The following is a 15,576-nucleotide window of genomic DNA, read 5'->3' as shown; positions in this document are numbered from 1 at the left end:
AAAAGCTTCAGCTTGATTTTGATGTTCTCTCAAAAGACAAATATGAGCTCGAGGAAAATATTGATTCTTTAGAAAGGGAACTTAAGGATGACACTAAAGAGTTAGATGAACAAAGAATAACCCTTGGAAATTTAGAAAAAGAGAAAAAAGACTTTATGGAACATATTTCACAATTAGAAGAAAGTGATATGAATAACAAAAATGAAATAGATTCTTTAAACACCAGACAAATTGAATTAGTTGAGGAAATTGAAAGACTAAATAAAAATATAAATTTACAACAAAGTGAGAAAATTGAATTGCAAGAGAAAGAAAAGTCACTTCAAAATGACATAAATGGATTACAAACGCAAATAAAAAGCAAGGATAATGAAATGTGTGAAATGCTAAAAAACATGGAAGAAAAAAATGCTTATTTTGAAAAGCTAGAATCAGAGAAAATGGAAATTGAGAAACAGTTCCAAAAGATTTCAGATGACGTCTTAGTATTGCAAGAAAAAGAATCAAATAACGTTGATGCTATAAAGAAGCTTGAAGAACATATTCAAAAAAGTGAGTTAGAAAAGGAGAGTATACAGGGTAATCTGTCTTTGAAATGTGTTGAAATGAATGAACTGCAGGCAAGGTTTGATGATTTCCAATCTGAAAATGCTTGTCTAGTTCAGGAGTATGACCTATTACAGCAGACATTTAATGATCTCAAAGAAACAGAAGAAGTTGTAAGGTCGAAACTTACCGAAATGACAGCTTGTAGGGATGAAATATTGTCGAAACATCAGTATACAGATGAACAGTTAAGAACTAATGAAAAAAGCCTTCAAGATATGATGGTGGAAAGAGACTCTTTGGTAAATGAAAAGGAAACTTTGATGGATGAAGTTACTTTATTGAAACATCAGTGTTCTGACTTTGAAGCTAAAACATCAGATTTAGAAAATCAGTTAACAGAAATGTGTTCAATTAAAGATAACTTAGAAGAACAATTTAAGGAGACTTCAGGTGAAGTTGGGAAGAAAAATACAGAAACACAAACTTTACAGAAGAAAATTAAAGAAATGACAGATGAGATCATAAGTCTTCAAAACAATAATGAATTATCTGTAAAGGCAATCAAAGATTTAGATGAAAAATGCAAAATGAAAGAGCAAATGGAGCAAACATATCAAACTGAAATTGAAAGCAAGTGTGATGAAATTAGCAGTTTGAAAGAAACTTTGCTTTCACGAGAAAATACTATTCAAGAAGCAAATGAAAAAATTCATGTGTTTATGGAAAAGGAAGCCAAATTAAATGAAGACATTTTAAAAGCTAAAGACTTATGCTCTCAATTAGAACTAAAAGTGAATGAAAAATCTGAAGAAATAAGTGATTGGGAACTGAAGTATGAAGATTTGAAATGCAGTGTGAAAGAACTTGAAAATGACAAACATCAACTAACATTAGATTTGAAAGCTCAACAGCAAGAGAAGGATAGTCTTCAAACTAAAGCTACTGGTGATTTAGATATAATTGCACAGTTAAAGAATGAGGTCAATGAAATACAGCAACAAAGAAGTAGTGATATAACAAAGCTTGAAAATGAAATAGATGAAATAAAACAAAGAGAAGTCAGTCTTCTTGAATCAAAAGAATTTGCAATTCAGGAGGCAAAGAACCTATCAAGTAAACTTCAAACTTTAGAAATGAATGAAAATGATATGAAACTAGTACAGCAAAAATTGGAGAATGAGGTTGAGGAACTGAGACATATAAAAGAAACAAATGATTTGAAATGTTCAGAGTATGAGAAAGAAGTTGATGACTTGAAGTTGAAGCTTAATCAAATAGAACAGGATAGGGAAACATGTGAAACTGATTTAAGACAGGTCACTGTAGAACTGGAAACAAAGAAAAATGAACTTGTTAAAAATTTAGAAGATGCAGTCACAGATTTACAGGTTATAAAAGAACAGTTGAATAAAACTTCATCAGAATTAGAAAGTTCCCATGAAGAGAAGTTGTGTCTTGAGAAAAGTCTTCGCGAGAGTGAGTCAAGAAATGAGGAGCTTGAACAGAAGGTTGAGTGTTTGAATGAAAGGATACTATCAGTTACAGATGATTTAGAAAACCAGATAGAAGAGAACCATGCAAAGATTGAAGAGTTAGAAAATATAAAAGTGTCACTGGAATCAGAAGCGGATGATAATTTGCAAACTTTGCAACAGGAGAAAGCTTCAATTGAGCAAATGCTGAAAGAGTTTATAGAGGAAGTTGAAAAACTTAAAAGTGATATTAAAGAAAAGGAAGAGGTTTTGCAATCTTCTCAGACCATATTAGAAACAACTTGTGCTGAAGTAGAGAAGATAAAATCAGAGAAGGAATTATTAGTAGTTGAGTTAAACCAACTTAAAGAGCAGCTTAATGAAAAAGATGCCCTCATTGAAAGTAATAATGAAAAAATTGATAATTTCGATATTGAAAAAAGCAGTCTGGAAGAACAAGTTGAAAAGTTTGAAGACTTTAAAGGAGAAAATGAGAAGAAAGTTTCTGAGCTAAATGAACTTGTGAATGAATTGACCATAAAAGTGCAAGAATTGACGAAAGAAAATAATGTCTTCAGGGAAGACCAGCAAAAATATGATGAATCAGAAAGTAATTACATGAAAAAATTAACAGAGCTTTCAGAGCAAAGTAAGAAATTTGAGGAACAGTGTACTCAACTACAGGATGAAAATGAAAAATTGAAATCAAATGCAGATCATGAAAATGAAAATTTGAGAAAGTTGGAGGAAACATTAAAAGAAAGAGAGACTAAGCTGGAAAGTTTGGAGCAGGAGAATGAGAAGAAAGCTTTGGACAGTGAGTCTGAAGTGGACACCCTGAGACAAGAGATAGCAGCACTGGAGTTCCAGTTGAGTTCTTATCAGCTGGAGGCTGAACAGATTCAAAAGGTATTTATGAAACTATGACATTGATGACGAGTATTGCTCATGAGTCCCTTGCTCTTTAGCATATCCTAAGTCTGTAAAGGAGAAAATGATAACCATCCAACATGTATTGTTTCTGTAACATACAGTGAATTTAAATGAATAAATGTTACCTTTATTGCCTTTAAAAAAACTTCAATACTGCAGACTGATTTTTCCAGTTATACTGACAATTTTGTGGCCTTATATCATTAATTGTTATTAGCTCTCTTTAAAGAGTTTAGACACAAATGTATATTGTTCCTTATTAAGGTGCAATATGAATGAGACAGTTGCTTTTTAAGTTGGTCTAACTCTGGACAATTACGCTTCCTACAAGTAAAATTATCTCTAACAATCCCATGCTTACCAAATTATGGTAGTGACTGTGAAAATTAAATATATTTGCCTATAAGTAAATTAGTCAAATATGTAATAATCTTTATCCATGTTTGAATATGAATGTTTCCAATGAGTGTTAGTTTGTAGAAATAGCAATGACTGGCTTTACATGAAATATTTGTATTTCAGGCTGGTACAGAGGAGAAAGACTTTACTGATATGAAGGAGAAGTTGATGGAACAAGAGACAATTATAGATCAATTACAGTGTGAAATGTCCGAGTTAAAGGAAGTTGCCAAGAAGTATAGAGAACAAGAGTTGAAGGTTAGTAACACACTTGTGTGAAGTTAACATTTACAATTTTATAAATTTCTGTAATATTACTTCAGCATGCAAGTGGCATTGATGGCCAAGTGTTTAAGGTAGCAAATTTTTAATCACTTTCCTGTCATCACTGCAGGGCCCGGCTTTGAGCTGAGATTTTGACTTTGAGAATGTTAGTGTTAGCTTAATCAAATAGAGCCAGCTCCAATTCTCACAATGCCAGGGCAACAAAAAGTATGAAATAAGCATTAGCATGCAGTCTGAGGTATATTATTTTATATCAGACATTCTAAAAGTGGAACTATTTTTGTTTTCTCATATTTACAATTTGCGCAAATAATATCTGAAATGTTCTCACTATCAAAACTACTCTATACTGTCTTCACTAAAACCCTAGGATGGAATAAACATTTTTTTTCTGAAAGATACAGGTAATTGTATGATGGATGTATTTTCTTGAGTTTTTGTTTTATTTTGTGATTTATATTCCAAGCTTTATATATATTAGGTTTATAGTAACTTCCAAATGTTTTTACATATTTTATTCTGGAAATGATCTGTTGAATTTGATATGTGATATACAGTATGATATGTATTGTTTTGTCATTGATTAGTTTAGAAAAAAAAGAGACATAGATAACAGAGATAGGCAACTTCTTAACCAGTTAAAATATCACGCGTTCTTTCTAAACTTAATCGTTATCTAAACTTAATTGTTATCTATGTCTCTGGAAAAAATAACAAAATTCTCTTGTTTTTCAGAAATTTGCTCTAGCTAAAGGATCTTGAATTTTCCATTATTCTTATACTAAAATCAGAATATATTGCATGTTTTACTTACTTATCATATAGATTGAAGGACTACAGGAAGAATTGAGCAACAAGGAGATGGAAAAGTCTGATCTTGCTGAACAACTTGAAAATGTATACTTTCATATTTACTATGCTTATCTTTGAGTGAAATGATTTTATTGCAAAAATTTATTACCATCTATGAAATAATTACTGAATATGTCCAATTTGAATGAGAGAATGCACAAACTATGCATGGGAAGCTGCAGTCCCTATTATGGGTCAAGTTAAAGTAGTTTTTTGTAAAAATTGCCAGTTTTTAATTACACTATGTATTCATACTGTCTTTACAAATAGTATATAGAATTTTGAACATGACATATGTAAACTGTGTGTACTTGAAATATGTTTATTTTTCAATTACAATAGAGGCTGTGTAGCAAATACCAATATTTTGAAATATCAAATATGAACATAACTTATCTTAAGATAAAATTTCTTTATTTAGATCTAAAATCTAACTTCTTTTTTGTCTTGGCGTTCACCAACTTCTTTTTATTCTTTTTTTTCTTGCGGTTATTTTATTTTATAGTTTTAGTGTATTTCATCCTTTTAATATTCACTTTTATTTTGTTGCTTTATTTAGCTGCAGAGTGAGCTAAAACAAGAGATGACTTCCTCTTTAACCGTAAAGGTAACTAAACTAGTTAACATTACATTCTGACTCAAAACAAATATTCTAACACTATCGGAAATTTTTCTATATAAACAAAGAAGGCCCGAAGCGTGCATTATTCTACAACAATGCACTCGCCGTTCTTATAATCTCCCTGTGTATTTTCACATTTTCACATTGAGGGCGCCATTTTGTTTGCAAAATCTGATAAATAATAAACATTTTTTGTCGAATTTTGTTGTGAAAACTATCTAGAATGAAAGAAAATGGTCTAACTAAGAAAATTAATCCGAACACCAATATCTTTAATTCAGTCGTTAACGCTGTACTGACGTTTAAAGTGTTGTTTACGTGACGTCACAATGTAGCGCCAAACAGCACGTGCAAAACAATCAAATCGAGAACACTATTTTTATGTCGCAAGCGAGTTCAGTTTTGCATTTATTTTACTTTTAATAATTTGTATTTCGCTTGAAAAATTATAGAGTGAAATAAAATAAACAAACAAAACTTACAAACGTTTTCAAAATTCGTTATTCTCAAAATGTTTCTACACAGGGTAGATTTAACGACAGTTTTTTCAACCCACTGGAACAGCCTTTAAAGAACGTTTCTATTGGAAACGCTGAGGCGAAAACAAATTTAATCACCAAACATAAAGTCCAACTTTATAATGATAATTACATTTTTTCTTGACGTGTTAGAATGGAAATAGATATTAATTCTTTGTGCATTATTGTATAATAATGCACGTTTTTCGTTCAAATGCTTTGTAATTAATCACTCAGGCCTATCGGCCTTCGTGATTATATTACTACGCATTTGAACTCAAACCGTGCATTATTCTACAACAATGCACTCAGAATTGATATATATTTCCTAAGTAGAGATTTTACAAGCTTATAACTTCGTACATAATCAAACTAAAAGAAATTCTGTGAAAACTTAAAAGTTTGTTGGTTTCACTGTTTGTTGTTGAATTATACACACATTTTTATCAGTAACCTAATAGAATACTTTGAGGCTTGCTATTTAAATAGTTCTGCAGATTCTGTATCAATTCTAACACATGTTTTAGACATGATTTTATTACAAGTAGAAGGTAATTTATGCACATATTATAGTGCTAGATGTTAAATGATATATTTTTTGTTTTTAATTAGATCATTGATGTAATTTTCTCCCCGAATTACTGATTTCACTGTTGACTCTGAGTTGATTTAATGTGGTTGATCATTCTTCAAGTTGATGAATTTAGACATTCATGTAGTGAAGATGGTATAGGCAAATACATGAAACAACTCTGTTCTCACATCAAATATATAAAATGTAACATGTTATCTGTTTTATAGAATTCCTATGATAATCAGAAGGTGAAGACAGAGGAATTACTACAACAGAAAGAAGAAGAGATCATTCAACTTAAAGAAGATGTTAATGAATTGAAAAAGAAACTTGTCAAGTTGATCAAGTAATATTTTTATTTTGTATTGTTCATATGCCTTAATTATTTTGCTATATTCACTCATGCATTTAATTTAAATGCACATTATTAAAATTTTGACCTGACAAAAAGAAAATCCATATTGTATATGAATATTATCAAGAATGCTGACATAATAACATCATGTTATTGTTGAATATCTGGATTAAATACAAGTTGGTCTATAATAAAAATGTATGTTAAGAAGAGTGCCTTAATTTTAATCTGTTGATTACTTTTTGGAACTCATATATTTTACCAGAACAGATCATACTTGATCTTTCTTTACCTTGTGCAATCTTTGGCCATCAGAATCATTTCCAGGTAGATACAGGTTGTAGATCAAGTTATTTATGTAATGACCCTGTTACATTTGTTTTTCCATAAATAATGCTTTTTTGGCAAAGTATCTCTTGGTTTCCTCTCTGTATGAAATACATTCCTGCAACAAAACTTGTCAAGATCTTGTTTTAGATATGACAAGTAACTCCTTTGTTCTTGCATTGTTTTTTACATCTCTATCTCTACACCAGTAGATATTTAGATGAAGGAATTATGTTTGTGTTTGATGTAGGGACAAAGATGAACTATGGCAGAAGACAGACAAGCTGTCATTCCAGCAGAAGTTACAGGCTACAGAGAAATGGATGGATGATGGGAAAGTTACACATTGTCTCGGATGTAATGCTGAGTTCTCATTTACACTGAGAAAGGTGTTGTTTATATTTTCTAATGTATTTATACTAATATTATGTACATTTAGTATTGATATTGATGTAACCTAGTGGTTATGCTTGCTATTAAGATACTTTTCCATCCCCACTGTGGTTTTGAATCACCAATATTGGATTCTTTCATCTATGACCACTGAGTTAACCATTACATGACATAGATATAAACGTGTATTGTAGACACAGCTAAATATGCATATCTGTTTTGATTATAGTCTGTATTTTGGGTCGGAGGCCTTTATTCACAAAATAAAATGTTGTTGTTGTTGTTGTAGTAGTAAAAGGAAACCTTGAATGTTATGTTGATAGGGACCAAACTCACAATGTATTACTTGAGAGACAGTTGACATGATTAGCTTAGATTCAGATTATTAAAGTTGAGTTTAAGGAAATTTCATTTAATTGGACTTTTATTACATGTTTAAGAAAGACCAACAAATGAAGTGAGTAAATTGCCTTCCTTTTGTCCTGTTAAAATGTATCAATAATCAGTATTTTATTCTATGTTACAGCATCACTGTAGATTATGTGGGAGAATATTTTGTCACACATGTAGTGGTAACTGGGTACATACAGCTTCCAGCAGGTATTATAACCAACTAAATGTTAAATGTACATGATTATAGGCAGTCAAATGTATACATAATGATTTAGAGTATAGATTTATTATTATTTTATGCAGATTTTGTAACTTATTTAGATTTTTAGAAAAAAATTTATTGTTCCATAAAACTTTTCTTTTCGGTGGAGCATCTTGTTTCCAGTCAGAAATTTGGTCCTTTTTTCCTATTCTTCATCACACTCGCAGATCTCAGGACACCTAATTTAATTGACTCACATTTTAGATCAGAAACCCACCGTGAACATCTACCATTTGTGGTTTCAGGTCAATTAGGTCAAGGTCATTTTTGCTAAAAATATTTTCCTACTTGGGTCGATTAGATTGTGTTATATTGTATTGTAAGATCAAGGTCACTTTCCTATTAAACCTCATATATGTAATTTTAAGCTTTGTCAAAGTTACATCTGGGAAAAGTATTATCAGTGTTTGAAATATTTGATTACTTGTTAATATTTTTGGTTCTGAGATGATTATACGATTTAATATTTATTTTAATCATCTTGTTTTACACAGCAAGAAGTCACGAGCATGTTCTGAATGTTTTAAACAGTACAACAAGGCATTACAGGGAGAGGACTGTCATGTTACCAATACTGATATAGAACAAAGTGTAGAGATTCCTAAACGACAGGTGCTCGGTTCTCCGTTACCTAGCTCGGCTAGTATACAATCTTCTATCATATCATCTGGTAAGAGAATATTTCACTTTATATGCAATCATTATTTGTAATATAATTTCAGATAAATTAAATTATCATGCATTGTTGTATAACTGAATTTTTTTGGCATTTATGATTTATGTGAAAATGATAGTTGCTTTACAAAATATCTTTTTGTCTAGAACAGTGTAAACTGCACATTCAAGGTCTTTGCTATGTCTCAAATGTAATAAGGTCTTCCTTTGTATTATATAACTATTTACAAATGTATATATATGATTGAAGCAGAAGAAAACATGTGTTGAGACATGTATATATATATATATATATATATATATATATATACAGTAGAACTTCGGTAAGTCGAAGTTGAAGGGACTTGCGTAAAAACTTCGACACATCGGGACTTCGACTCATGAATCGCTCTCAATTCCATGACAAAATTTCGACCCGTGACTAGTCTATAACGAAACCTATTTCATGTTTTTTCCATCATTAATCTGATATTCACATTTTACAATGATAAATATAGCATGTTAAATAACGTTTTTCACGGCTAATTATTTGGACTACCCGTTGACGTATACAATAGAGTTACAAAAGGCGTAACAATACGAAAGGGCGATAACTTAACCAACTTATAGTATATATTTTGCGTGTTATTCTCACGCGACACCGGGTCAAGGATGTAATCAAATGAAAGTAGTTCTTACTGTTTACTTTCAAATACCACTACGGCAATTAAAATAGTAACGATTAAAGCATTTTATCACACATTTTATCGCAAACAAAGGCTGTTTGAACACACGGCTGTGTAATTAACACCTGTCACAATAGTTGATTGGAAATCGTCTTCGCAGCCAGATAAGGTGTGAAAAATGTCTGTCAAAATAATCGAACAACTTCGACTTATTTGTGGTAAATTGCACTAGATTTACTTAACACGGACCACGAAAAACCTCGACACATCGAAAAATTCGACACATAAAATCTCGACTCATAAATAGGTTTTTATAAGGAATATATAGGGGGAAAAGTCGGGACTTTAATTTTTCTTCGACACATCGAGAAAATCGACTAATCGAAGTTCCACTCATAGAAGTTCTACTGTATATACAAAAAATGAAAACAAGTGCCGGAAAAAAGTCACATATAAATAAAACAAAAAACACAGTCCATGAGTTAACTTATTTAATTAGTTGCCAACCGGTTTCTCTTATGATCATAAGAGAAACCGGTTGGCAACTAATTAAATAAGTTAACTCATGGACTGGGTTTTTTGTTTTATTTATATATATATATATATTAAAACGTGATAAATGTTCCTTGTGCAGTGTTGAAATAGATAAAATTATAATGTTTAAGAAATAACAAACTCTATGTAAATTCGGTTACATAGAGTTTGTTATTTCTTAAACATTATAATTTTATCTATAAATATATATATATATATATAGATCCATTCTGATTTTCATTGTTTCCCTCTGAAAATAAACATTTTTTCAGTGATTTGATCTGTTAATATATAGATTATTAGTTATAAAATTTTTTGACAGGTTATATGGCCCTATATAAATGGATGCTTTCATATGTAACCTGAGCAACTAGGCAATGGTTACAATGCAAATAACTGTTTATATATGGCTACATAACCTGTCAAGAATCTTATAACGAATTTGTAATACAGCCAACTTCCTTTTTAGAGGGAAAAAAAAACGAGATTTCATCATAAATTGACAGTACTCATATAAAACTATATAAACATCATTATCATCCAATGAAAAGTTACATTACAAACATGCAGTATTATAAAAAAAATGATATAATTTTATGTTTTATATTTAGACGAGGAATCAGTGACAGAATCAGCTATTGCTAGTTGTAAACTGGTATATGATACTGTTACCACAGAAAATGATGTATCTCCACAGACAGAGGCTCTAGGTGGCGAGAATGTTACCACACAGTTAGAATCTCAGTTAGGAGCTTCTGGTGGGAACGAGACAGACGAGGATAAACTGAAAGATAGTGCTGTTGGTGGCAAAAGGTTAGTTGTTTGTATAATATCAGTCCCCCAAAAAGGATCAATGCCATGTTTTGATATGTTGATTAGAATGTACATGTATATGATATATTACTATTTAAAGCCATATTACTTGTTTTATGTACTTAGTTTACACAATTGTCTGGCTTGTTTGTTTGTTTTGTTTATTGCATACAATTAATCAGAAAAATAAGGTATAGTTTTGATACATTAGCTTATTGTGTGCGGGTTTCTTTGTATTCCATAAAATAAAGAATTTTTTCATAAATTTTAATTTTCCATTATATACTAGGACGAAAAAGAAACGCTGGGTAACCTATAATGATTGTTTTAAGGGATAAATTGTATTATTGGATTATTATATTCATTTTTGTATGAAATGTCATCTGTATGGAACCAGCTGTTGAAGTTTCAATCGATTTCCGATGCTGATTATGTGAAAAAATACCCCCTTTTAACGATGACCCTTCTTGTTTTGCAAAACACGGCCGGACATATCAGTATCTTGTGTGTCCTCCATGCGCAGCTGTGGCAGCCCTGATGCGTCTATGCATGGAATTCACCAGGGTGTTAATCATGGCCATGGGGATGTTATTCCATTCTTCATGCAAGGCATGTGTGAGCTGGACATGATTTGTGGGGGCATTTGGACGTCTCCTTACCCTCCTATCCAGTTCGTCCCACAAATGTTCAATTGGGGACAAATCTGGACTGAATGCTGGCCAATCGAGTGGGTGTATGTTACTGTTGGCAAGAAATTGCTGGCAAACTCTGGCGACATGGGGCATTATATAAATCTGACCGATTTTCATTATTTTAGGCCAAGCAATAAAATATGTGTTGCATATTTTATGTACCCGGCGTTTCTTTTTCGTCCTAGTATATATTCTTTATTGTGAATTAAAATTAGTTTAATATAATGAGGATGATTTAGAATTAAAATTGGTTTTTGTTCCATGACAACAAGTCATATACATGTATTGAATAGATGCACATAGACATTTAGTCTTTGACCTGAAAATTTCATTTTAAAGTTTTAAAGTTTATTCTATAACAGATTAAAATAATAGTTAATGATGCTGAAAAATAACAAAAATTTGAAAATGAATCCTTGCAACTCTTCTCTTGCATTATGACAGCTTGAAATATTCATTCTTATCTATTCTGTCACCATCTTTACCAGTCTTGCACCTATACCTATATTACCTGTATATAACCAAAGAGCTAGACTATAACATTATATCTATACCTATATTATATTAACTTATTAAGTGATGAAAGGGGAGATAATGGCGAGGACAAGTTCCATGTGATCAGTGATGAGGAGATACAGAGGTCAATGTCTATATCAATGAGTGGAGATCAGGAAACTCCAGCTCCCCTAGATCCCAAGTAAGTAAACAAATGTGACTTATCTCTCTATAGTCAATACTGTAGGTATAACCTTCTACATTGTTTGTATAGATTTATAATACAAAAATTGGTCTACAGAATTTTGCATGAGTTATATGAGTTTAGTTTAAACATATTTATTTCATCTTGATTGCGAAACACACATATAAATCACTTTTGAGTCTGCTTTCTGGAACCAACCAGTGCTGGTGTCATATGAAGAAACATGGTTGTGTAGGGCTCAAAGTTATAAGTTACATTATTATGTGCATGCCTGATCAAAATTTATATTAAAGTTGGGTAATTTCCAAGTATGAAATTATATTATTCAGTCTGTTTTTGCATCTATGCAAGATTAATATATCTGCATGTCACAATCTTAGTCATAGACTTATTTTTGTGTTATTGCATGTTAAGAAAATATCTATAATCTTCAGATTTTCCCAGCATTCAGTGTACTTATTGAGAAACCATACTTCATGAATAGTTTTAGAAATCCCTAGTGTAGTTGTGCCCTTCTAGTTACCTTAGTTGTAAACCATTTATAATTCCTATTTGTGTTTGTAGCAGCATGTGTATCAACATTATGTAATTGTGTGTGTGATTATTTTCAGTAAATCTTGCAGCATGTGTATCAACATGGTGTTATTATGTGTGTGATTATTATGCCCCCATTTTGAAAAAAAGGGGGTATATTGCTTTGCACTTGTCGGTCCGTCGGTCCGTCGGTCCGTAGACCAAATGGTTTCCGAGTGATAACTAAAGAACCCTTAGGCCTAGGAACTTCAAACTTGGTATGGTGATTGATCATGACCAGTAGATGACCCCTATTGATTTTGGGGTCAAGGGGTCAAAGGTCAAGGTCACATTGACCTTGAAAGCAAAAACGGTTTCCGATCAATAACTAAAGAACCTTAAGGCCTAGGAACTTCAAAACTTGGTATGGTGATTGGTCATGACCAGTAGATGACCCCTATTGATTTTGGGGTCAAGGGGTCAAAGGTCAAGGTCACATTGACCTTGAAAGCAAAAACGGTTTCCGATCAATAACTAAAGAACCTTAAGGCCTAGGAACTTCAAACTTGGTATGGTGATTGTCATGACCAGTAGATGACCCCTATTGATTTTGGAGTCAAGGGGTCAAAGGTCAAGGTCACATTGACCTTGAAAGCAAAAACGGTTTCCGATCAATAACTAAAGAACCTTAAGGCCTAGGAACTTCAAACTTTGTATGGTGATTAGTCATGACCAGTAGATGACCCCTATTGATTTTGGGGTCAAGGGGTCAAAGGTCAAGGTCACATTGACCTTGTAAGCAAAAACAGTTTCCGATCAATAACTAAAGAACCTTAAGGCCTAGGAACTTCAAACTTGGTATGGTGATTGGTCATGATCAGTAGATGACCCCTATTGATTTTGGCGTTAAAGGGTCAAAGGTCAAGGTCACATTGACCTTGTAGGTAAAAACGGTTTCCGATCAATAATGAAAGAACCCTTAGGCCTAGGGACTTCAAACTTGGTATGGTGATTGGTCATGATTAGTAGATGACCCGTATAGATTTTGGGGTCAAGGGGTCAAAGGTCAAGGTCACATTGACCTCTTAGGTAAAAACGGTTTTTGATCAATAACTAAAGAACCCTTAGGCCTAGGAACTTCAAACTTGGTATGGTGATTGGTCATGACCAGCAGATGACCCCTATTGATTTTGGGAATAAGGGGTTAAAGGGCAAGGTCACATTGACCTTGTAGGTAAAAATGCTTTCCGATCAATAACTTAAGAACCCTTATGCCTAGGAACTTCAAACTTGGTATGGTGATTGGTCATGACCAGCAGATGACCTATTGATTTTGGGGTCAAGGGGTCAAAGGTCAAGGTCACATTGACCTTGTAGGTAAAAACGGTTTCCGATCAATTAACTAAAAACGCTTAGGCCTAGGAACTTCAAACTTTTTGTGATGATTGGTCATGACCAGCAGATGACCCCTATTGAGTTTAAGGTGAAGGGGTCAAAGGTCAAGGTCACATTGACCTTTTAAGTAAAAATGGTTTCTAATCAATAACTCAAGAACGCTTAGGCCTAGGAACTTCAAACTTGGTATGGTGATTTGTCATTACCAGCAGATTACTCCTATTGATTTTGGGATCAAGGCGTCAAAGGTCAAGGTCACAATGACCTTGTAAGTAAAAACGGTTTCTGATCAATAACTAAAGAACGCTTCGGCCTAGAAACTTCAAACTTGGCATGGTGATTGGTCATGACCAGCAGATGACCCCTATTGATTTTGGGGTCAAGGGGTCAAAGGTCAAGGTCACATTGACCTTGTAGGTAAAAACTGTTTCTGATCAATTTACTAAAAACGCCTAGGCCTAGGAACTTCAAACTTTGTATGATGATTGGTCGTGACCAGCAGATGACCCCTATTGAGTTTTGGGTCAAGGGGTCAAAGGTCAAGGTCATGACCAGTAGATACTTTATAACCCTTATTAATTGTTTGATCACTGGGTCAGAAGTCATGCATAATAACCTTATCACATGACTAATTGGCTGCTGATAGGGGGCATACATGTTTTACAAACATATCTTGTTTTCAGTATATCTTGCAGCATGTGTATCAACATGGTGTAATTATGTGTGTGATTATTTTCAGTATATCTTGCAGCATGTGTATCAACATGGTGTTATTATGTGTGTGATTATTTTCAGTATATCTTGCAGCATGTGTATCAACATGGTGTAATTATGTGTGTGATTATTTTCAGTATATCTTGCAGCATGTGTATCAACATTATGTAATTATGTGTGTGATTATTTTCAGTATGTCTAGCAGTATGTGTATCAACATGGTGTTATTATGTGTGTGATTATTTTCAGTATATCTTGCAGCATGTGTATCAACATGGTGTAATTATGTGTGTGATTATTTTCAGTATGTCTAGCAGAATGTGTATCAACATTATGTAATTGTGTGTGTGATTATTTTCAGTAAATCTTGCAGCATGTGTATCAACATGGTGTTATTATGTGTGTGATTATTTTCAGTATATCTTGCAGCATGTGTACTCAACATGGTGTAATTATGTGTGTGATTATTTTCAGTATATCTTGCAGCATGTGTATCAACATGGTGTTATTATGTGTGTGATTATTTTCAGTATATCTTGCAGCATGTGTATCAACATGGTGTAATTATGTGTGTGATTATTTTCAGTTATATCTTGCAGCATGTGTATCAACATTATGTAATTATGTGTGTGATTATTTTCAGTATGTCTAGCAGTATGTGTATCAACATGGTGTTATTATGTGTGTGATTATTTTCAGTATATCTTGCAGCATGTGTATCAACATGGTGTAATTATGTGTGTGATTATTTTCAGTATGTCTAGCAGAATGTGTATCAACATTATGTAATTATGTGTGTGATTATTTTCAGTATATCTTGCAGCATGTGTATCAACATTATGTAATTATGTGTGTGATTATTTTCAGTATATCTTGCAGCATGTGTATCAACATGGTGTTATTATGTGTGTGATTATTTTCAGTATATCTTGCAGCATGTG

At 32.5% G+C, this 15,576-nt stretch overlaps 1 protein-coding gene across 1 annotated transcript; it reads left to right on the top strand.

Moving 5' to 3' along the window:
- Positions 1-5: 5 nt before the first annotated feature.
- On the top strand, positions 6-14,874 carry LOC132733959 (early endosome antigen 1-like; the record flags this gene model as incomplete). Its single annotated transcript, XM_060720659.1, has 11 exons — positions 6-2,930; positions 3,477-3,611; positions 4,464-4,535; positions 5,050-5,097; positions 6,432-6,550; positions 7,137-7,275; positions 7,806-7,879; positions 8,429-8,604; positions 10,420-10,621; positions 11,891-12,010; positions 14,829-14,874. Coding segments are annotated over 11 exons (4,056 nt in total), but the record flags the coding sequence as incomplete, so codon positions are not given.
- Positions 14,875-15,576: the final 702 nt, after the last annotated feature.

This window comes from Ruditapes philippinarum, unplaced genomic scaffold (genome assembly GCF_026571515.1).
Source record: "Ruditapes philippinarum isolate M1 unplaced genomic scaffold, ASM2657151v2 ctg9482_1_1_1_1, whole genome shotgun sequence".
NCBI classification, from domain to species: Eukaryota; Metazoa; Mollusca; class Bivalvia; order Venerida; family Veneridae; genus Ruditapes; species Ruditapes philippinarum.
The sequence above is the reverse complement of the archived record's forward strand: the minus strand, read 5'-3'. Positions and strand labels throughout refer to the sequence as shown.